The sequence below is a fragment of the Suricata suricatta genome, chromosome 4, assembly GCF_006229205.1.
Source record: "Suricata suricatta isolate VVHF042 chromosome 4, meerkat_22Aug2017_6uvM2_HiC, whole genome shotgun sequence".
Classification (NCBI taxonomy): Eukaryota; Metazoa; Chordata; class Mammalia; order Carnivora; family Herpestidae; genus Suricata; species Suricata suricatta.
The window spans coordinates 114,251,211-114,275,146 of NC_043703.1; the positions used below are offsets into that span (position 1 = coordinate 114,251,211).

Here is a 23,936-nt window from a genome sequence, read left to right on the forward strand (position 1 = left end):
TAATCGCCTTTAACTGAGTTTTGAAAAAGCCCAAAATCAATAATGCCTCCTTGGTTACTTTCCTGCCTCCAAGCTCATTGAATAATCCCATAATTCTTTGCAGGATTCTCTAATCCAGCTACATGAAGCCCATTTCTGTGATCCAAAAATAAAAAATCTAAAGCCTCAATCTCCCTTGAGCTCACTGTTCTCTCACAGTACACATCCCACATACTCAGAGCCTTGGCACAGCCTCTGCATGGACTACAGCCACTTCATCTACTTGGAAGCCCACGGCTCCCAACTAGACAGACTTCCCATCAGCCCTCTGGTGGCTATCCTCCACCACTCTCTCCATCATTCCTCTCACTCATGAATGACTTCACCATCTTCCCCTGCGTCACTACCCCTTCTGATTCCTGTTGAATCAACATTCACTCCCATGTGGTGATACACCCAACACCCAGCCTCACCTTGGCCTCTCATGCTAGCCATGTTTCCTTCTACCCTAGCCTCAGTCATCCACTCCCATGGAAATATATACCCTAGATCTTGCTGCTGCCAAGAACATCACCTCCTCCAACATCTGGATTTCACTTCCTCCTCCTTGACCATCCCCTTCTAGCCCATCTACTCTGATTCTCCAATGTCTCCGAGAACTTCTACTCATTTTTTCACTTTTTCACTATCTATCCTCAAACTCCACTCTTCACATCCTTCCTTATCTAGGTTATATTAACTAGTCCTGCTGGGTAATAATCACCTTACAAAGGACCTCAAATTCCTCTATTTCTTTCTACTCCACTCTTCTCACCTCAAAAAGCCCCACCTTTGGTCAAATGCTACAAGGCCTTGCTTCTGGGGTACATCTGAGTAGTTGACCTTTGCACACAGCTGTGCAAACTAGATTTCAAAATTCTCTTCACACCTTTCAAATGATTTCTCAATATTACCAAACAGTCTGCCCTTCCTTGGTATAGATTTTTCAAGAGGATTGTTTCCTACTTTATCATCTCTCCTCAAATCCCCACATTGGCCTCTTCTCTCCTTACTAGTCTTCGAGCTCATGGAGGCATCTGCATGACCTCAAACAGTAGCTGGACGTAGAGGGTGTTCAATAAACACTTGTTGACTGACTAATTGATACTTGTAGTCAAACTATAATAAATTTACCTACCACTGTGATAACTTATTCATTGTTGCTAATATACCTCAATCACATTAAACATTTTTATTGCTATAAAATGCACATAGCACAAAATTTACCATCTTAACCATTTTTAAGTGTACCATCCATTCATAATGTGTAACTATCACCAGCATCCATCTCTAGAACTCTTTTCATCTTGTAAAACTGGAACTCTATACCCATTAAACTTTAAGCTATTAAACAATTTCCCCCACCTCAGATCCTGGCTACCAACATGTTACTTTCTATCGCTATGATTTTGACTACTCTAAGCACCCCATATAAGTGAAATCATACAATATTTGTCTTCCTATAACTGGCTTATTTCATTTAGTGTATATCTTCAAGGTTCATCCTTGTTGTATATGTCAGAATTTCCTTCCAATGAATATATATATGCCATGTTTTCCTTGTCTATTCATCCACTGATGGCCACTTGAGTTGCTTCTACGTTTTAGCTTTTGTGAAAATGCTGCTATGAACATGGGTATACGATACCTTATATCAATCAAATTTAAATACATTTTCTTGAACATTTTTGCAACTCTTTTCTTTCTGCCCAAAAATTAACAGAAGGGATGATCTGAGCCAAACATCTATTTTAAAGAAATATTTACTGAACTAAATGTATAAAGAAAGACCAGTACTTGGAGTAAGCACATAAAAAAAAATTGGATGAATATTTTGGCTGTTTTCCTCCTTCCCTCCTTCACTTCCTAAGGGAGTAGCTCCTCATAATATAAATCACAAAATCCTTTAGGGAAGAGCTCCAGAAGCAGCCTGGGTAGGAGGGAAGGATTAGATACCCCAGCTCTTGACTTCATCCCCTCCAGTCCTCCCATATTACCTTTCTCTTAGGAAACTCTCCCTACACCCCCCATATGGCTCCTCCCCACCCCCATTATGCTTCTGCTCCCCCTTTGAGACTAAGGAAATATCCCTTCCCCTGTTAGAATGGCAGAAACTTGCAGAGATTTAAAAGATAAGAAACAACCAAAAAAAGATACAGTGGCATTCAAGCACATGAAAAGATGCTCAGAGTCATTGACATTAGGGAAATGCAAATTAACACCACAGGGAGATACTGCCCACACCTATCATAATAGCTAGAATTAAAAAAAAAAAACACCTAGCAATACCAAGTTTCAAACAACTAGAACTCTCATTGCTAGTGGGGATGCAAAACAGGGTACGTTTTAGAAACAGTTTGGCAGTTTCTTATAAAGTTAGGAGTATACTTACCATACCATGATGCAACCCCACTCTTAGGGTCTTATTTACCCAAAAGAATGTAGATACACAAAAATCTGTAAGCCAATATGTGCAGTGGCTTTATTCATAATCATCAAAACTGGAGACAACCCACATGTCCTTTAATGGGTGGATAGCTAAACAAACTGGTACAGTCATCCAAAGGAATATTTCTCAACAATCAAAAGAAATAAACTGTTAATAATTGTAACAATATGGATTGATCTCAAAAAGATTGTACAAAGCAAAAGAAGTCAGATACAAAAGACTACATTGCATGATCCCATTTATAAAACATTCTGGAAAAAGCAAAACCAGATGGGTGATTGTCAAGGGCTGTGGGTGGATGGAGGAGATTTACTACAAAGGGGCACATGGGAACTTTATTCTATCTTGATTGTGGTGGTAGTTACATGAATGTATATATTTGTCAAAATTCACAGAATACATCTAAGAATAGTGAATTGTACTATATAATGTTTATTATACCTCACTAAGCTTGAGTTTAAAAAGCACAAGCAAATAAATTAAAAAGTGACCTTCTTTTGCATAATACAGGGGACATAATAGTAAATTATATAAATTATACCAGCAACACAAACAGCATCAGAAGAAATCATTTCTACAGAACTGGTTTCCGATCCAACAGAAGCAGAACCCAGCCTTGAAAGAACCCATATTGATATAGTACCTTGCCTCATACTCCTGTCAGGGTACCATCTGGGAGTTGGGCAGTCATTCCCCTCAGCCCCTCATTGAAAAGGCAAAGGACCTCACACCAAATCCACAACCACCTGGGCCCTCTGATTGGCAGAAAAAAGATGAATGACTCATCCTGAAAGATGACCCAAGCTTGCTGCCTCATCCATGAACCTCAGCAAGACTGGAGACCTACTTTCTCAAACTCTAATTCTGAAAGACTATTTTAGCAGGTAAACGGTAATGGAGAACCTCAAATAGGAGAGACACACACTAAGATAGTTATAGATCAGCATGTGGACTTGCTCTGCAAAGAGAAGCTACTTTCTTGACTTTGCTCATTTCCCAGCAGACTTGACCTTTCTGGGGATGTACCCATCCATCCATAAGATCCTGATGAACCCAACTCAGCAACAGAAACAAGGCTCCTTGTTTCTAACTAAAGTTAGAGATCTGCTTTATAACATTGTCTACTTAATTAAGCATTGCTTCCGCGGAATCTCAGTTGCAGAATCTATGGATTTTTATCCCATTATAAATTAACTTAATAATTTGTCCTTTAACAATACTCTCTAGCTATTTTCATTTTGTGTTTGAAGTTAACTAATGTTTAACATCATGGTTAAGATGAAAAGCTCCACTCTTAATAAAACACCAAAGAGTATAAAACAGTAGACATTTTTAATTATGGAAAAATTTGAGAGCATATATAATGAACCCCAAGTACCAATCACCTAGCTTCAGAGTAGATTACAATCTTCCTGAGAGTGTCTGGGTCATGCCTCTTGTTCCAAAGTGATTTTTTTTTTCCAATGTGATTATTAATAGCACCTCTTTTGCTCTAAAAAAAGTGCCAGTTTTGATAACAGATTATAACCAATCTGAATAATTAGCAACTTGTAGCCCATCTCAATCCACTCATCCCCCAATAAAAAACATTATTTTGAGATAAATCTTGGACATTGTATCATTTCATCCATAAATATAATAGATGTTGAAAAGCAGATTTTTAATTCTTTGACATCCTTAATCCTGATAGATCTTCAGTGTATCACAAGTACAGGCTTCAAAGCTGGCAACAGTTTTCATGGCCTAGAACTATAACAGGATATATAAAGCAGGAGCCCCAAACTATGTTCTGTCTCAATGATCATTGCTAAGGCTGAAAAATGAAGCAATGACCTCCAAATTCAATGGAAACATAGAGGCAACTAAATGTTCTTGTGCATAACAACTCCTGATTTACTTTCTGAACAAAGAACCCTTGGCACCCACAAATCCTTCCTTCTCAACCAGGTTAAAAAAAAAAAAAAGCCAGCAGGCCCTTTCCCTGGAGGACATCCGCGGTTAGTGAGTTCACTAAATTTCTGTGTTAGTTCCTCACTTTCTTCATCTAAATCAAGCACTGGCAACTCTGACAAATGATCTTCCCTAGTGCCTGGGCAATTACGACAACCCAGGTTCCCTAGAGAAGCTTCTGTCTTCTCTTAACCTTCATTTTATCCTGAGCTCTTTTAGACTATTAGCCAAACTCTTTTAATTGTCCACTTGTCTTTTTCTAAATAGTAGCAACTGAGCTTGTTAGAACTGTGTGTAAGCTAAGAGTCCTTCATCTTAGAGTCGGGTAGAAGATCGCTTCTCGGCCTTTTGGCTAATATCAAGTGTAGAGTCGGGTAGAAGAATGTTTCCATATCTCTGCACTATTCTAGATGTGAGAAGATACTGGAATTGAGTTGGTACATACTGCATGTGTTTGAAGCCATTCTCATAACAGAGAAGAGCAAACTTCACTAAAGTTTGAATTTAAATCATGGCCATGCCACTAGTTTCTTTTATTGCTACCATGCATGGGTTGATTGAAAACTAATGACCTTGGCTTCTAATTCAAGACAACAGGCCTAATCCCACCTATCCCTATGTTTCTCTCTCTCTCCTAAGTCTCCATTAAATTGATCATAAGGGAATAAAAATGCACAACCCTACAATGACGAAGTAAAAGCAGGTGGTTATCAGAGGCGAGATTTCAACAACTATCTGGAGGACAAAAAGCAGATGGAGAACTGGTGACTAATGTTTGAAGCAAAAGAAGCCTCAAACAGGCAGAGGATGCTGGAGCCAAGGAAGCAGATGATTTGTGGCAGAGCCTTGAAGGTATCCTAGACTCTGATATGGCAGGCATGATAACAGGCAGGAAGAAAGAAGAGACAGGGGCACAAATTGCACATCTCTGTGGAGCAGTGGGGGCCCCCCTTCTCCTGTGCCCATTCACAGTGACTGGCCAGGCACTCAGCTATATAGTTACCTCCATTTCTCAAAACAGTATGTATACACTGCTGTTTCTCAGTTCATCAACTTGATCACTGTAGGGGTCTTAGAGAAACTGCACCCTACAGGGGCTACCCAGAGCAGCTGTGATGGTAATGGTTTCTTAGGGTCATCCTGTGAGCATTTGCCACCTCGGGGCCCAAAGGCTAGGATAGCCCCTGAAAAAGATATGAAACCCTAGCATATTACTTATTGTACAGTGAACAATATCAACCCAGTTAATGAACAGTTTAAAAGTTTTCACCTTTAGAATTACCATAATTATAGACAAATCATAGACTCCAACTATGGCCAAGAAACTGAATGAATATTTTATCTACTTTGATAATGCAAAAATAAAGGGAAGCTAGAGGGAAGGAGGAAGCAGGGCAAGGAGCAGCAGTGGTAATAGCCTTATCTTATACACTATTGACCCAGTCAATAGTCCATGGAATGAAAAATCTGGTTTTAATAAATGCATTGTCTGGAGCAGCAGGGATGACCAGAGAAAGGTAGTGAGGAGATGTAGACATGATGTAAATAAATTACATCCTTGACTTTCATGGCAGAAGGTCACTGAATGATGATCAAAGTTGATAAATTCAGAAACAGCAGTGTATGCATATTATTTTGAGATACAGAGGGAACTACAGCAGAATGGGAAACGCAGCTAAAAGCGGTTTGCCTGTGTGTGGATAAGGATTTGGGGTGGGGCAGGGATTGCTGCTTTCTGTTAGAAGCCCTTCAGTCCTATCTGATTTATTAACTGTGCATATGCATTCTTAAAAACAGTAAAAAAAAAAAAACAACAGGGGACAGGAGACAAGGAAAGAAAAACAATGGTACGACTTATGGAAATGCAAGAAAGAAGTCTCATACCCAGCACAGCACCAACACGCATGGAATGGGTTAAGCTGGATACTGCATAACTATGGTAACAGATGTAGCTAATTTGGGTTACAAATGAGGGTGTTGGGAAGATCTAAGAGAAATGTGGTGCTAAGAGGGAAGAAGAAGAAATTCTAAATAAAGAAGTGTTGAGATAATCAGTAAGGACGCTCCACCATCTGACATAGTAGAGGAGGAAAGAACTGTAAGTGCCCCTCGCTTTTCGAGTATCTTTTCACCATAAATTTTTAAAAGCAAAAGGCATGAGATTCTTATATGGAGTCCATGCTGAGCAAAGAAAGCAAACATAATAAAATTCATCCTCAATAAAATACAGGCTGAAAATCGTATTCCTTGTTAAGTGAAATTCTGTCTCCATAAAGTCCCCATGCATTTCAAAGTTAAAGAAAACTTCACTTGCTCTTCAAGAAAAACAATTTATAAATGACATTCAAATGCACATGTATTGACTTTCCCTTCAATATATGATTTGCAATGGAGTATATGCAGTTAAGTAATGCTTTCAAAATTCTACAGAAAATAACCAAAGGAATAGAAAAATAGGAAGAAATTTACATCACTCTGGTTACTGGGAAGGCTGCCGTCCATGTGGCAGAATCTGTGAAGAATCGGCATCTTTGCAATATCAACTCTTCCCATCCAGAAACATGACATTCGATTTCTGAAATAGTGGTGGCTCATATGTTCTGTGAAAATGTCCATTTCACCAAGATTTCCACATATGTTAGGATATAATAATGCATAGTGTTATGATATCAAATCTTTTCTTCTCTACTTTGTTCCATATATTGTTTCTAGTATTAATTGCTTTTATCTTAATCAGGCTTGCTAGAAGTTTGTCTATTTGGTTGGCTTTCTAAAAGAAACATCTTGCCAGACACAAAGTGGAGGGAGGGCATGTCAGGCAGAGGAAAGAGCCTGAGAAAGGTGTGGAAGCTGGTATGGAGCTGTGGAGAGGGGGCATGTCCAGAAAGATGCTTGCTCAGCTTACCTAGAAGATGGAGTATAAAGGAAGATGATGTAAAGCAGTAGAGGTAAGTAAGGAGTTTGGGCTTTAGCCTAAGAGTAATGTTGAGATTCGATTTCTGTTTCAGAAAGATCACTGTGGATTGATGGAGTTCAAGTTCAATGTAGGGAAGAGAAATGAGAGGCTCTGGAGTAATCTAAAGTTCTAGCCAGGAGCAGTGTGGCTGATAAAACACCAATCCAAGAAAACTAGTCCAGACAAGATGGAAGGCAATCTCATCAACATAGGGACCCAAATCTAGCTGGGCCTCATGGAAGATGCTAGAACTGGAATCACTGTGGCCATATCAGGAAAACCAAGTGGCTCCTTCTCTAAATTGGCAAGGGACGTAGGGGGATGACTGATAACTATCATCGCCCTCATGTCTGTTTTGTTTGTTTTGGGTTTGGCTTCTGTGTCTTTTTTTTTTCGGGGGGGGGGGGGCCTCGCCCTGACTTCTATTTGGCCTAATATGGCCACCATCCCTGAGATCCCAAGTCCTCACAGGTTCACACCGGGTCCAATCAGCTGTCGGGGCGGGAGGGTTGCATGTGGTAGAGGGTTTCAAATGGTCCTTAGAACTGTCACTCATAGAAGCCAGAGGCATTTGCTACTTGGCTCAGTACGTTTTTTTTCATACACTTGAAGACTTGGCTCAGGGAAGGCCATTCCAGATATCCTATGGAGCACTGATGATATTTGCTCTCTAGCAACCACACTCCAAATTCCCTAGCCATCAGGTCCTACCTAGGTTGCTTGTGGGGTGTGATCTTGTGTCTAATGAAGTACATTAGAGATATTTACTGCTGGGCAAAATGGCATCTATTTATGTACTTATTTATCTTTATTTTCAGCTGAAGCCATTGGAGTGATTAGAACTGATGTGGTTTGAAGCTGGCAATGTTAAAGACCCACTTTATTGGAGGTTCCCTCAGCACAAATCAAGATTGGGGGGCCAGATACTCAATGTGGAAGGTACTGATAAATTTTCTAGAGGCTTTTAGTACTCTCACCTTCTCCCAAACCACACCATAGCCCACCCAAGCCTGATACATTGAGCCTGAGTATTATTCTATGATTCAGCTGGGAGAACATTCCTTTTTCTGGGGAGTGGCCCTTATTGAATCATGGGCTGGTTGACATTGGCTGGCACCATCTCTACCATATCTTCTGGAGAGTCTTTGAAGGATCTGGACCTATTGTTTGTTATCTCCCTCTTCTCTACAACTAAAATAGATCTGTCTTCCCTTGCCTGGCATCTCCTGGTTTTAGCACTAAATGTCCCCCATCCCAAGAAAGCCATGAGGGCCCTAAGTAACACCGCATCAAATATAACCTGTGTGTAATATAATATAAATGCATATGTCTATGATATATATACATCAAAAGGAAAGCTATAAAAAGCACAATTATAGTGAGAGACTGACATATTTCTTGTAATCTTTGACAGATCACTTAGGTACAAAGGAAAATAAAAATAGATTTCAATACAATCAATAAACTTGTTTTAATCTGTACAATCCAACATTGTAGTGCACAGAGAATAGACTTTCTTTTCACCTCATTCAATAACATTGGCAAACCTCTCATATGCAGTTTATCATGGGAGATAGGCCTGGATGAATCAATGCTGGAAGTTTGCCGCTCCATACGTGCCCTTTGAGTGTGGGGTCTTTGCTATCATTGTTGTTGAAAACAGAGGCAGTTTTTGGTATCACTGTCTTAAAATTCTTCCAGGCTAAAACCATGGCAGTCAAGGTATACAGTCAAATATTGGGGCTGCAATCTCTTTTCTAGAGAGTCAAAATTCTATTCCAAGAATCTTGGGTGTGTCCTTGCACACAGTGCAAAATGCTTAAATCGTTATCTTTTTTGAAGAGAAAAATTTCTCATGGACCCAGGGTTGACCTAAGTCAGTTATTAAAATATAACTTAAATATGTATACTCATAAAGACCAGTTCTAAACACCTAGGCATTATTAGCTAGTTATATAACTAAAATACCAAAGCCAATTTACAAGCACATGTAATTATCAAACTTTAAAATGTCAAATGAATAAAATTAACTTTCTGCAACAGATAATATTGTTTTGCAAAATTAAAACACCATTTTGGGCTTAACAACAGAAAGATATAGTCTCAGGCCCAGTTACGCCATGTTACCACTATCCCAATTCTGGCTGCAACAATACTAATGCAGACAACTCCTAAAGCATGTGCGCAAAACAATGTTAATAACCTCAAAAATGTGTTTGCTACTTAAAGATATTCAGGCATCATAATTTAAAATTCTGCTAAAATTTAAAAATTTTTATGAAGTGCCTACATAAATGGGTGCCATTTCATACTAATAAAGATAATAATCACTAACTTTATTGAACTTTACTAAAGACTTTACCAGTCTTTCACATGTAATAGCTCTAATCCTTGAGATATCACTATGAAATCAATACCACATCTTTATCTCCATATTATCAAAAGAAGAAACTGAGGAACAGAGAAGTTGAGTGACTTGCCCATGTTTCACAGCTGGTAAGTAGAAAAGTGAATTCTAATTCAGTCTGGGTCCCCTCAATCATTACACCAAATTACCTGTCTCATTGCTTTGGACATAAGATAGTTATCAGAGGTCACTAAATCTGCATTGCATGGAGATTTAATCCAATTATTGCTGAAACCAGCAGCAACAACTGTCATTATGTTTCACTACAACACCTGCTGCTAATAAATGGCTGCAGCCCGGTCCATAAGAAGGTGTAACTCGCATGAGAGCATCATTCCTTGCCAATATAGCACTGATCCCAGGAGTTGGTCCTCTGAGTTTGACAAGCCTGTGCCCTGTGTGGGCTCACCCTTCTCTCCATGTGCCTCTTATTAAACTCCTCTCTGCCTCATGACCTGAGCCACCAGGCCTGCCCCTGGCTCACATGGGAAAATGCAGAGGTAAACCCAGGCCTCATCATGGGTTTCGGGTTGCCATCTAGATAATCCACAACACATTTTCATTATTATCACTGAAGTAAAACTGCTAATTTTAGAAAAGACACAGATCCCTCAAAATGTATATATTCGCAGAAGCCCAGGGGTCTGAGAGCCCCTTGGAGTGATAGGAGCACACAGAGGAACACTATAAAAACAGTGGTATGAAACCCTCCTTGTGTCTGACAAGGACATGATTGAAGATATCATTCCAAACACTGTCATATTTGCAAGAAGTTCCTTTCTGCTCTTAGAATCAAGGATTGTTGTGCTTAAGTGTTTTATGTTCTAGACATGTGACATTTTGTGTTTTGTGCTTTTTCTGCACAGCTCTCAGCACTGTTTGTAATTATACACTCCTATATACAGAAGGTTTTCTGATGAATATCAGTTCCTTGCATTCATCTGTAACTGCTGTCAGGGCAGAGACCATGTCTGTCCCTGCATCTTGCACTGAGCCTGGTGCATAATAAGTCCTGAGTGTTTGTTAAATGAACAAATGAGTGAATGAATCAATTAACAAATAAAACCTGTGAACCATGGGTTGGTCAGTTCCCCCTATTCCATGAAACGTTGGAAAGTTTAGAGCAGGATTTGTTTCCCCACAGAGCAAGTGTAGAAGGTCTCACACTTGTATTTCTAGACTACCTTCATTCTTAATACCATATATCTCTACCCTCGGTATTGTTTTTACTCATTTACTTCTTAGTCTCCCTTGCTATGATTTACAAATCCCTTTAAATGGTCTTAACTCCTTGTTATAAATATATTTATCAAAGTCTTTTATATATATATATTTAAAACCTTAACACTAAACTTTCTCCCAACATATTTGATCACCTGTAAGCTCTTAAGAATAGCTTTAATTTGCTCCATCTTAACGTTTAAAGCAAATTTAACCCAAGCCTAGAAACCACATGTGGTGTGTCATTTCAGTGTTGTATATTTTGTATGTAACATGCAGATTTCTAATAAGGCTAGACTATCGGCCAAGAAAGAACATACGGCTTGCCCCAAAAATGTATGGATTTGGGATCAAAGAATGATTTATCTCTAGTGGTTCTCCAAAATATATTGAAATAATAATAATAAAGGTTCACTATTAGGGGTAGGGAGATGAGAAGTGGAGGGGGGGGAAGCAGGGCTGGGCATGATCTTGGTCTATACACATTGACAAAAGTCTGATCACTTTACAGAATGAAGGTAGAATACTATAAACCGAATATTAAACAGTCTAAACCCCTTTGTAAAATCTCTAGCATATGCTATTCATATGTTTGTGGCTGGAGTGACTTGCAAGTATGAAACATCAGTTATCTGTTAAAGATCAGTTATCTGTAAAGAGCTCTTACTCTTTTAAAGCACTTTCACTTTAAATGTTGACCAATTCTTTCTTTAAAATGATATCCAGTGTTTAAATCCCTTTAACAAGGACACTTCTCGCTACACAAGTTAAACATGCATCCTGCGTACCTCAACTAGACCCACACGCTAGATGTGAACGGAGGTGAGTCTGCACTCTCCAATCACTTGCGCCCATCAGGGCGTCAGACCAACCCCTCATTGGGGCTTAGACAGAAAGCACAAAATGTCCATTTAACAAACTGAAATTTGATTTCTATTGTTTATAAGGCTCAGAACCTTAGATGACAAACTGCAAGAGGGAAGAGTGGGTGTAAAGAAACAGATGGGTAATAATCGTGTGTCACAGATAAATGACAATTTTTAAAAGAATTTGATAGGGTGTGGGCTGGGGCTTTTTCCCCCCTTCCCTTCTGTCTCGCGCTCTCGCGCTCTCGCTCGCTCTCTCTCTCCTGGGGCTTTCTGTCTTTCTCTCTCTTTGGCAAGGGGTGGAGATTACAGAAGAAAAGAAAGGGGGAGAAAAAGGCAAGACAATAGGCTAGACAGAGGACCTGATCGGCATCCTAAAGCGGTCTGCCCCACCCCACCCCCCAACACCTTGTAGCTTAGTGGTCGCGATTTCAAAATTGGCAGACGCTCCCTATCCTCCCACTCCACCCCCACCTCCCTATTCTTGCCTCCTCGAGCTAGGGTGGCCTTCAACCGGGAGGAGTGGGAGGGGAGGCAGGAAAAAGAAAGGGAAGGGAAGATGGAAGCTAAGAGAGAAACAGACTGGCAAGACCTCTTGGGAACAGTGGCCTTTTTTCCCTCCAAAGTGGTGGAGTCGCACAAAAATCCAAATCCGATGCGGCCCGCTCACGTGCCAGCTCCCCAGCTCCAAATGCAGGCGGCTGCCGACACCGCACCTGCTGGCCCCGCAGCTGCAGCACAGCGCCCGGCCTCAAGCCTTGGCTACGCCCGGGGGAACTCGCCCAGCCCGCTGAGCACCCCTCAGGGCTCCCGGGGAGGGCGGAGGCTGAGCAGGAAGGGAAGGGAGGGGCGGCCCCCGCGAGGCAACCCTTGCCACCGCCAGCCCAGACCCGAGAAGAAGACCCCACCTGTCAGGCGTGGCGCTCGGAGCGAGGGCATCCAACCATCCCCATGCAGAGGCCAACGCCAGTTAGCCCCGCTTTCCAAAGAACCTCCAACGTTACACCGTCAACAGAAACCTTTACGCATGAAACACAGAGCCGCGGAGAAAGGCTGAATCGCAGACACACTAGCAGACGCTCACCAATCTGGACCAAACAGCTCGCGCACAGCGGAGGGATGCAGTAAGGGGTCTCAAATTCCATTAAAAGAAACAAAACCAAGGCAAGGCACGATGCCCATTCCCAAGACCGTCTTACCTCCTGCACAGCATCTTATCCATCCATCCCTGCTCTTCCACTGTGGGCTGTTGTTTTGCTTTGTTGTTTTCTTCTCTTGGGCGTCTGCTTAATAAATGCACCCAGCTAATCTGCAGAGCAATGTTTTCTTCCCATCCTGCAGCCCCACACTTGTCACAGCTGCCTGGAATTCCACCAGCAATGCAGCTTCTCCGCGTCAGTGGTAATTACAGACGACAGAGGCTGCTTCTTGACAAAAGGCTTTCGTTCCCGCTCGCCCCTTACAGCCCTGCAGTCAGAATTAAATCCATTTCCCGCACGAGGCTGGGAGGAAATGAGAGCTCTCTTGGCCGTGTGCGCTGACAAAAGGACGCTCGGCGGCGCCCACAGCGCCCCCTCTAGCGGGCCGCTGCCCCGCTGCCCTAGGGCCGCGGTGCTGCAGTGCCCCCACCCGCAGCGCCCGCCGCCCGCACTGCCGCAGTCCCACCACCCGGCCTCTGCCCACGTCCACTCCAGCACCACCAACTGCCCGCAAGAGCCAAGAGCTAATATGAGAATTTGGTACTAGGAAGAAAATCTGAAACTTGAGCTTCCTTAAAGGATGTAGCCTCCCTGGAATTAAAAAAGGAAAAAAAGTCTTGCAGCTGGAATATTTGTTGTCTGGGAAAGACATCTGCCTTTAGAAAATTTACTATTAGCGATTTTAATAGCCACTGTCGACCATCTGAATTCTGAGCCAAAATTATCCCTATCTTGACTTGTTTTCAACTAGACCAACATTTTTGTTGTGTTACTATTTGGAACCGTGAGCCCAGCTCCTGCCAATTCTTATTACTTCCTCCTCTCACCCCTCTCCTCATCCCAGAGGGAACAGGTGTTTAGTCAGTGGGGAATGGGATGGAGAACCAGAATATTTGGTTATAGTTTCAGACCTGCCCTTAACTAGCTGTGTGACCTTGATGAAGTCACTTAACCTTTCTGGGCATTATTTTCTTATTCTGTAAAATGGCAGTGTACATAAGTCATCTCCCACTTCTACTTTCTCACAGTGTTTCTCAATATGCCCTCAGAGTAGGAATGTCAAGTGGTTGCTTGGGACTTTAGACCCCCAAATCAGCATTTACTGTTTTTTTTTTTAAATGTGAATGCAGGGCAAGTATGGGTTCCAGAAAAGCCCCTGGTCATTTCCCCCAACCAGCTCATTGCCCCTTTGCTCCTTATAGGTTCTGGGGTACCGGTGCCTTAAGACACTCCCTTAAAAAACATCAGACCCCACCACGGTGCTGCTACAGAGTCAGAACCTCTGGAGGTAGGCCTAGGAATCCCTAGTAATTCCTTTGAACACTGACATATTTAAAATGCCACTCTATGTGAGCTACTAGCGATGTAGAAAAAGAGGAAATGCCCACAACAACCCTAGAACTGGCAAATATTCTATCTCAGACACTGGAATTGTGTCTTTCTGCTGTAGATCTTCTAATCCTTCTATGCCCCAAGTCTCAATCCCTTTACTTCTCATTCATTCCCATTTCGCTTTCAGAATTGAGTCCACAAGCCCTCTCCCTATTCACCTGTCAAAATCTGCTAAAATTACCAGCAGCTCAGCTAACAGAACCCAATGTCTGTCTGGCCAGAACCAGGAAGTGATGTGTTTATTGAGACACTTCAGTTGGCTACACATTATATTTAATTTTAAGTGTATTTGGTACTGAATGTGGATATCTATGGAGTCAGAAACATCTTCTCCAGAGCCCTGAAATCATAGGTATCATGGCCCCTTTTATGAAATAGAACCAAAAAAAGAATAATTTTTGTATAGTTCAGAAATAGGAAGCTTCGTAAACCCCCTTAGTCATCTCCATCACTCAAAAATTTCTCTTCATGATATATTACCTAGCTTTCTCAAATTAATTGCAAAGTCTTGTTGGCTGCTGTCACTGCTGAGGGCTTTACACGCATTTTTATTCATTTAATCCTCACAAGAACTCTATAAGGTCATTACTATTATTCCTATTTTACAGTTGAAGAGATTGAGGCACAGAGAGGTTAAGTAACTTGCCAAATGTCACACAGCTAGTAGGTGGCTGAGCCGGGATTCAAACTCAAGCAATATGACTCCAGAGCTTATGAGTCCTAACTACTACCCTGCACATGACTTCTTGGAAAGGACCAAAAAAATTAACTTAAAAAGCAGAACTGGGGCACCTTCGTGGCTCAGTCAGTTGAGCACGAACTCTTGATTTCAACTTAGGTCATGATCCCAAGATCATGGAATTGAGCCCTGCATCTGGCTCCATGCTGTGTGTAGAGCCTACTTCAGATTTCCCCCCTCCCCCTACCCCTCTGCCTCTCTTCCCTACTCACTCTAAAAATTAAAAGAAGCAGAACTAGTACATTATTTTCCCAAAAGAAAAGTAATTCTGATCTACTCATCACAGTCTTAAAAGAAATCCTCCAGCTTCTCTTAGATGCCACCTGAATGTGACAAGTGCTGGAAAGATAGCACCATCTTGCAGCTTTAGGAATTGTTCAAATATCAGATAGGAAGACTTCAACATATAAATTTCCATATTGATAGACTATATGGAATTTTACTTGAAGTTCCTGAAGTTTGTGCTCAATCCCAAATTCACTTTGAAATCCAACAAAGGGATTTCAAAAAAGGATTTCAAAAGTTGTCTATACAGGCTATATTGGGAAGATCCCTAGAATTCAGAGTCCCCACCACAAAAAGCTCAGGATGCCTAGCCCTTAACTAGGGACAGGAAGCATAGAACACACCATGTCAAACCCAGAAAAAAAATCACATTTGGCTAGCCCCCAATGGTCGGTTAAAAGTAGATTTTATGACTGGTTTGCAATAAAAACAACTTTTTTGCAATAAAGTATTTCTAATCTCCAGGTCTCTTTCCTCAGAAAAATGTTTCTGGCCAGCAATAACTTACAGAGAGCACAGATGGCAGTATGACACACACCTGCAGTGTCTCTGCCTCCTGATATTCATATCCTGGAGTAGTGCCCTCCCCCCTAGGTGCTGGCAGGACCTGTGACTTACTAACCAATGGAGTATAGCAAAGGGGATGGGATGCAACTTCTGTGATTGTATACACAAGATTCTTCAACTTGCTGACTTTCTTGATCACCTTCTTGATTTGCATGCTTTGATTAATCAAATAGCAATGCTAGGAAGACCTACATGGCAAGCAACTGAAGGTGACACCCAGCCAACAGCCAGCTAGAAACTGAGGTCATCAATCCAAAAGTCCTAGAGGAAATGAACTCTGGCAATAACCATGTAAGCTTGGAAGCAGATCCTTCCCCAGCCAAGCTTTCAGCTGAGACCCCAGCTCAGACTGATACCTTGATTTCTGCCTTGAGAGTAAGCTTGAAGCAGAGGACCCAGCTAAGCCATGCCCAAGTGTGACCCCTGACTCATTGAAATAGTGAGATAATGAATGTGTTAAGTTGCTGTTTGTGGTAATTTGTTACACAGGAATAGATAACTAACACAGTGCCTTAGCACCCTCCAGGCAAAAGCATATTTATCAGTGGCCTTCCCCAGGGCATGCCAGAGGTGTTGGAGTAATTGACACCCCAGAGGATCAGCTCTTAACCAATGACCATCGGGAATCGATGAACAGCCTACCTCCCTCATTCCTGGCTGTTTGGAAGACACCACTGAGGCATGTTATACACAGTTTCCCAGAGTGCCTCAGCAGGACTGAGCCCCCAGCTGTATCCTCCTCAGTCATACATCTTTCATAACCTGGCTTTTCTTCCCTGTATTACATTCCCACTCCTCTATTGGTGATTTCTGGCCTTGTCTCCCAAATAAACTACAAATCATGGCCACTTTTAGGGAAAGCAAATTTAAGACAGGAGAGAGGGGGGAATGACAGTGCTTTCAAAGCAAGACCAATGATAAATTCTAAGTCTAGGTCTCCTGAAGACACCTCTCTCCCAATAAGCAAAAGTGTGCCCAACCCAATGACGGAGGTCTGCTGTGGCAAGAGAACATAAATGGGAGTCCAGAACCTGGGGCTTATATCAGACCCAGTGACTGTGTCGACCCAGCAAGACCCCAGGCCTCACTTCCTGGCTGTAAAATAAGGGTAACAGCCCTTGCCCTCTGCTAAGGGATGAACCGTGAGCCTCTACCCGCCCTACACCGCCAATCCCTACCTTGAAGCCCTAACCTCCAGAATCACAGAATGTGACTATTTAGAGATGGGAGTCTTCAAAGATATAATGAGGTAAATTAATGAAATAATTAAAAGATTAAAAAATTAGGTTATGTGAGTAGGCTCTAATCTAGGAGAGGTGTCTTTATAAGAGGAAATGTTGACATAGGCTGCCATAGATCATGTAAAGACACAGGGAGAAGTCAACCATCAACACCAACAAGAAAGGAAAACCAACGCTGCTGACACCTTGATTTCTTGATCTCACATAAACTTCTGTTGCTCAAGCCACCCAGGCCAGGCTACTTTGTTATGTGGCCCTAGAAAACTAATGGTCTCCTACCATCCAGGGTTGTCATGCAGACAAAATAGGACACCAAGCCTAAGGAAGTTTTACAGTCTCATTACAGACTAGAAAGACACAGCTAAACCACTGTCACAAAGGGAAGAGTCATGCAGGGAGAGGTAGAGAGGCCCCAGACTCCAGAAGAAAAGCAGTCTTTAATATAAAGTGGCAGAGAACTTGGCTGAATTGTGTCCTAGTGTTTCATAGAAGGTAGAACTTACAAGTGATGAAATTAAATATTTAATGGAGGAGATGTCTGAGCAAAATAGTGAAGGCACGGGTAGAGTCCTCTTACTATTTCTAGTAAACTGCAAGAGGAGAGATGAATTAAAGGAAGAATCTTTAAACACAAAGGAGCCAGAGCTTAAAGACTGGGAAAACTCTCAGCCCATCTACATTGCAAAACATGACAAAGCTTGTTCTGAAGAGAGTACCAAGGGTGTGGCTGAATAATCATTTGATTAAAAGGTCATGGGTGTAAATCATGGACCTAATCAGCCATCTCAGCAGAGGCCAGGAATAGAGATGGGTTTTTCCAGCAAAGACAGTGCCATTTTGAACTAAACGGAACAAAGAAAGCAGGACAGAATGAGAAGAGGCTATTGAACTTCTTGGATTCTACTAGAGGAGATCACAAAGCTATTTGGTTGCAAATGTACACTGTTCTTCCAGGAAAGGGAGAATGACACCAAAGGTGATTCAGAAATCATCAGCACTGCCATTCCAACCACAGGCCCAGGGGTCAAGTTTGTTTCCTCCTGGCTTCAGGGGGCAGGGCCACTGCAGAGCTGTGTGGGGTGAGGCTTCCACCACAGTGGACCTGGAAGGTGAAACACTGAGCCAAAGAGGATTATTATGACGGCTTAAGATATAATGAAGTTTGTCTTGCTAGGTTTGGATCTTTCTTGGGACCCATCACTCCTTTCTTCTTTCCAATTTCTTCCCTTTGGAATGGAAATGTCTGCCCTAGGCCTGCTCACCACTGTATTTTGGAAGCACATAACCTGTCTGGTTTCACAGGTTCCCAGCTAGAGAAGAATTTCACCTCAAGATGAATCATACCTCAAGTCTCAACCGTATATGATTAAGGAACATTTAGAGGAGACTCTGGACTTCAGAATTTAGAAATGATGCTGGGACAAGTTAAGACTTTCAGAGCTGCTGAGATGAAATGCATGTATTTTGCATGTGTTAAGGGCATGAACTTTTGGAGTCAGGCATCAAAAGCCATCTACTGAATTGTGCCCTCCAAAATTCATATGTTAAAGCCTTAACCCCCAGTGTGACTGTACTTAGAGTCAGGGGTTTTAGGTGGTTGTTAGGGTTAAATGAGGTCATAAAGTTGAGCCCTTAATCCAAAGGATTGGTGTCCTTAGAAGAGGAAGAGAGACAAAAGTTTGCTGACTACACACACACACTGCTTGTTCTCTCTCTGCCCCCACTGTGTGAGGCCACAGAAAGAAATCTGCAAACCAAGAAGAGCAACCTCATTAGAAACCAAAACCATTCAGGCTTGATCTTGGACTTCTCAGCCTCCAGAGCTGTGAGACATAAATCTATTGTTTAAGCCACCCTATACAGGATTTATATTATGGCAGCCCAAGCAGACTAAACACTTTCTGAGCCTTGGTTTCTCCCCCTGTAAAACAGGGATAATCATGCCTATCTCATACGACTGTTATGAGAACAAGGTAACAAAAGGAAAGTATGGGAACAGATACAGCATTTATTAAGTGCTAGGTCTTTGTTAGTAGTTGTTATAGAGATGAAGACTGTCTCTGTGGTCAAGACGGTCTCTGTGCTTGGGTGTTTAACTTGCACAAGGTGCATTATGAATTTAGGTGGGTATTTAGACAGTCTTGAAAATTCTCACTGCCAATGGCCAATACTTACCACTCCTTACTTTTCTAACTTAAGTTTATATTCCTATTAATTTCCCCAAGAGAAAGGTCATAGGCACTTATTCCTCAAGTGATGAAAATAGAAAGATAGATATTAGCTATGGGTCCTGAAAGGATGAGGATGGAAACCTCATAGGAGTTGAGGGATAAGCATGAAGGCTGAAGACCCTGAAGCCTATTTCTTCAAAGCATGAAATTAAGGAAAAGGAGTTGAGTAGATGTGTGACAAGCAAGGCCATTTAAAGGGTAATTGTTAAGCTTTGAATAATCACAATTTTTAAGAGACTTCAAAACTTTTAAGACTGCATTTATTTTTCTCTAGAAGGTATCCCTGGGCTGGAATTTTCTTTTTTCATATTTGGGGGAACCTGAAACAGAGAAGAAAGCCCCTTATAAATGGCTAAATGATAAGAAGAGATAGTTCCCAAAAGAACTATATAAAATATTTTTTTCGTTAGTAATCAAAAATGTTTAAGTTTAAAGATATTATGTTTTGCCTATTAAAATTCTATCATTTTAATAGATCCCACTGTTAGCAAGGATATGGTGGACTCAGCTCTCAGAGCTGGTGGTATTAGAAGTTGGCCTCACGCATCAAGTCATAGATTGTACCTACCTGTGACTCAGGACTTCCACGTCTAGGAATCTATCCTAAAAATAAATAATTTTTTTTAAGAATACAGAAAGAGGTAAATACATCAGGCTATTTGCCATGTTTATGAGAACAAAACACTGACAACTTAAATGTCCCCAAATTAGAAAACCCTTCCATTTAATTGACCATTAAAACTTGTGATAAAGACTACACAGTAACCTCAAACCTGCCAGTGATAGAATTAGAAGAAACAGAACAGTGTTATATGCCCTGTGATAATTTCTTAATCCAGTTGTATAAGAAAAATATTGAAGCATTTTAGTATGTTTCCATCAGTGGTTTTACTAAGATAGTAAGATCACTTTGGGTCTTAATATTCTGAAATCTCAACCTGAAGAAAAAGCCAAACCCAAGACTTAAAGTCACTCCAATCTATCACTGTGGATAATAAAGTACTATAGTCACGTTATTTCAGGTTATAAAAACACACTTACCTATTTTCTAGCCCACTCTCATTTATATTTCAAGGGTGAGGGGTGTTTTGTTTGTTTGTTTTAGAACAAAAGGCAGTAGAGTTTAACACTATTACACACAGGCTCTGATTCCATCCTTCACTGGCCCACTGGATATTGGTCAAGTTCCTTAACTTCTGTTTTCTAGTTTCCTGACATGTAAAATGTGTATCATTATATATCACAAGGTGGTCATGAAAATTATAAAGTTATTATGTATTCACCACCAGGAATAGTGTCCAGCAGAAAGTAAGTATCAATAACTTTTCTGATCTTGATCAAGTCTTTCCACTATGCATGTGATTAAGCTAACTTTAGTTTAAATTTAGCTTTAGATGTTTCATTTAATTTTTTAAAACTTTTCACATATTCAGAATGTGTTAAACGTAAGAGACAAATTCATGTATTGCTAGATTTACCCAGAGTTAAAGGATAATTTAATCTAACAGCCTACCGCCTAGTGTATTGTAGATCATTGTCTTAGTTTGGATTTAAGTGTTAGCCAGAAATTTTCAGGGATGGAATATTTAAGTATCAGAATATGAAATATTCTGAATATGCTGAAGATTATCTATGTTGTCTTATTCTTATAGTTCATTTAAAAAAATGCCTTTTGGCCTCATCTAAGCACAGCTGAAGGTCCAGAAAGAGGGTGGTCTGAGGAAAAAAACCCAACTTGCTGCTCAGCCCCTCTGACAAGGCAGGTGTGCTCCTGCTGTTGATTGTATAGCTGCATGGTTTGACATATTATCCAATGTAACCTTCCCTCTACCCACTGAGCCAAGGCTGGGGGAAGGGGAAGGGACTGAGGTAGATAGATAGCAACCAGAAGTCCAAATTTAGCTTCCGATTTCAGTTCCCAGCTACAACAGTCTGAAAAACAGGGCTCTTATTTGGAAGAAGCCGACTTTCTTGAAAGGGAGGATAATAAACAAGAGGATTCTGCTGGGCCAGACCTCAAATGGTAACTCAGTGGTCACAAATCAGGGCAGAGGCAAGATATGATGTGGGAGAAGATTTCCAACAACCAAAATGGAGATGAATGTTGAAACAGCAGGAAGTAGTTATTTGGAGGGGACAGAACTCGCCTGTAGAAGCTGCCCGATCCCTAACCCCTGGGAAGGGCCCATTTATCATGCCATCCTGGGCCTTGACCCAGGGATGAGGAAGAGTTACATAAGGGAACAGAACCCAAGAAAGGTATGAAAAAATCTGAGGAAAGCAAGGATTTGTACCCACTTCTCAGAATGTAGCCTCTCACAGTTTAGTGACCATATGGCTGAAGGAATTTTTAAGTATGCACCTGAGGACAGCTGCATAACCCATCCAGTAGTGAGAAAGCCAAGGAGACAAGAAGATGCCTGAGTTCTGAAGGCAGAAGGCCTGGTTAGCCTGGCCTAGAGAAGCTATAGTGGGGCCATGGACATCCACAGCAGATATCAGCTCAACCAGACTGGGGCCTAAGGATTCACTGGGGAAACACACATGAGCATTCCCATTCCAGCCTCCATAGCACACGCACTCCTTGCTAAAAAAAAAAAAAAAAAAAAAAAAAAAAAGACCTAAAGGAGGACAAGAGGATCTCCTGGGGGAGAAGACAAATGGGGCAAAGAGTCCCACAGGGATTCTGAACATTAATCTGATAACAGTATTTACTCAAAGAAGATAGACCTTAATGGGCTAAGAGAATCTTTCCACCATCTGAGTCATAAGGTCTTACTGGGTTCTCAAAAACAAGTGGAATAAAGTGTAGAAAGTAAGTTACATTTCTTCCCATATAAATTGTGCTCATAATTGTCAATCCTGCTTTGGCGTGTACAGGTCCAGCCAGGACCCAGGGATCAGAACCCAGCACTGTGGCAACAGCCCTGCCATCTCATAGAGCTGTCCAGATGATCTTCCAGCAAATAAAGGTCCTTTATAATGAGCAGGGCTTTGGCCACCAAGCCCCACATGGTCTGTCTCTTCCCTTGCGGGCCTGGTCCAGATTGCATGATACAGGGAAACCCTGCTCCTAGGTTCTTCTCACTTCAGAGCACCCCAATGAGGCAGGTGCCCCAGGCCCATCTTTCACACTAGCATTGCTGGAAGGACACATTCCTGAGAGGGAAGTCTTCCAAAACAGGAGAGATCCAAAGAGGACCAGAAAAGTTCCCCAAAATAATCAAGCTGTATTTATGGCCCCTTTACCCTCCCACTAGAAGATCTACCTTGAACATTGTGCCTTTGGAGTCCATTTTATTGGTAATCCATTCTGGATAACCTAGAGATTAAAATAATGGGAGAAAGGGGCACCTGGATGGCTCAGTTGGTTGAGTGTCCGACTTCAGCTCAGGTCATGATCTCACAGTTCGTGGGTTCAAGCCCCGTGTTGGGCTCTGTGCTGGCAGCTCAGAGCCTGGAGCCTGCTTCTGATTCTGTGTGTCCCTCTCTCTCTGCCCCTCCCCTGCTCAAGCTCTCTCTCTTTCAAAAATAAATAAATGTTTAAAAAATTTTTTTAAATAAGGGGAGAAGGAAGACGGCAAGAGGACACACTGACCTCCCTGAAGGGCTAGCTTATGCAGTTCTTGTACTTGGTGGCTTACTGCTACCCCAAAGAGCAGTCTGTCTCTAACTTTGAGAGACCCTTCCACTCAATTCTTATAACTCTCCTCTCTATCCACATGGGACCAACAAGTTTGGGTCTTTTATAAAGCTCATATAAATTCCAACCATTATTGGTGTATAAAAATGCAACCAACTTCTGTACATTGATTTTGTACCCTGTGACTTTGAATTCATGGATCAGTTCTAGTAGGCTTCTGGTGGAGTCTATCAGGTTTTCCATGTAGAATATCATGTCACATGCAAAAAGTGAAAGTTTGACTTCATCTTTGCCAATTCTGATGTCTTTTATTTCCTTTTGTTATCTGATTGCTGATGCTAGGACTTCCAGCACTATGTTAAACAACAGTGGTGAGAGTGGACACCCCTGTCATGTTCCTGATCTCACGGGGAAAGCTCTGTTTTTTATACACCAATAATGAAGCAACAGAAAGAGAAATCGAGAAACTGATTCCATTCACAATTGCACACACACACACAAACATACAATACTTAAGAATAAACCTAACCAAAGATATAAAAGATCTGTATGGTGAAAACTATAGAAAACTTATGAAGGAAATTGAAGAAGACACAAAGAAATGGAAAAACATTCCATGCTTATGGATTGGAAGTATTGGCTTTTTTTAAAAACATTTTTTAACATTTAACATTTTTTTAAACATTCATTTATTTTTGAGAGACAGAGACAGTGTGATCAGGGGAAGGGCAGAGAGAGAGAGAGAGAGAGAGAGAGAGAGAGAGAGAGAGAG

General features: G+C 41.4%; 2 protein-coding genes across 3 annotated transcripts in view; both read right to left on the reverse strand.

Annotated features, from left to right (window-relative positions):
* The window catches only part of ADD2 (adducin 2), a 103,317-nt gene extending 89,795 nt beyond the window's left edge, over positions 1 to 13,522 (reverse strand). The window contains exon 1 of the mRNA XM_029937561.1: positions 13,067 to 13,522. The gene's annotated coding sequence lies outside the window, so the exon portion shown is untranslated. The remainder of the gene's footprint in view (positions 1 to 13,066) is intronic.
* A 6,283-nt stretch (positions 13,523 to 19,805) lies between these two features.
* Positions 19,806 to 23,936, reverse strand: part of FIGLA (folliculogenesis specific bHLH transcription factor) — a 19,583-nt gene continuing 15,452 nt past the window's right edge. The window contains exons 5-6 of one of the 2 annotated variants that reach the window (XM_029936257.1): positions 20,090 to 20,124; positions 19,806 to 19,841 (exon numbers count right to left, since the gene is read on the reverse strand). In XM_029936257.1, coding sequence (XP_029792117.1) covers positions 20,112 to 20,124 — 13 coding nt within the window. In that variant the 3' untranslated portion in view covers positions 19,806 to 19,841; positions 20,090 to 20,111. The remainder of the gene's footprint in view (positions 19,842 to 20,089; positions 20,125 to 23,936) is intronic. The other variant, XM_029936258.1, reaches the window with a different exon arrangement.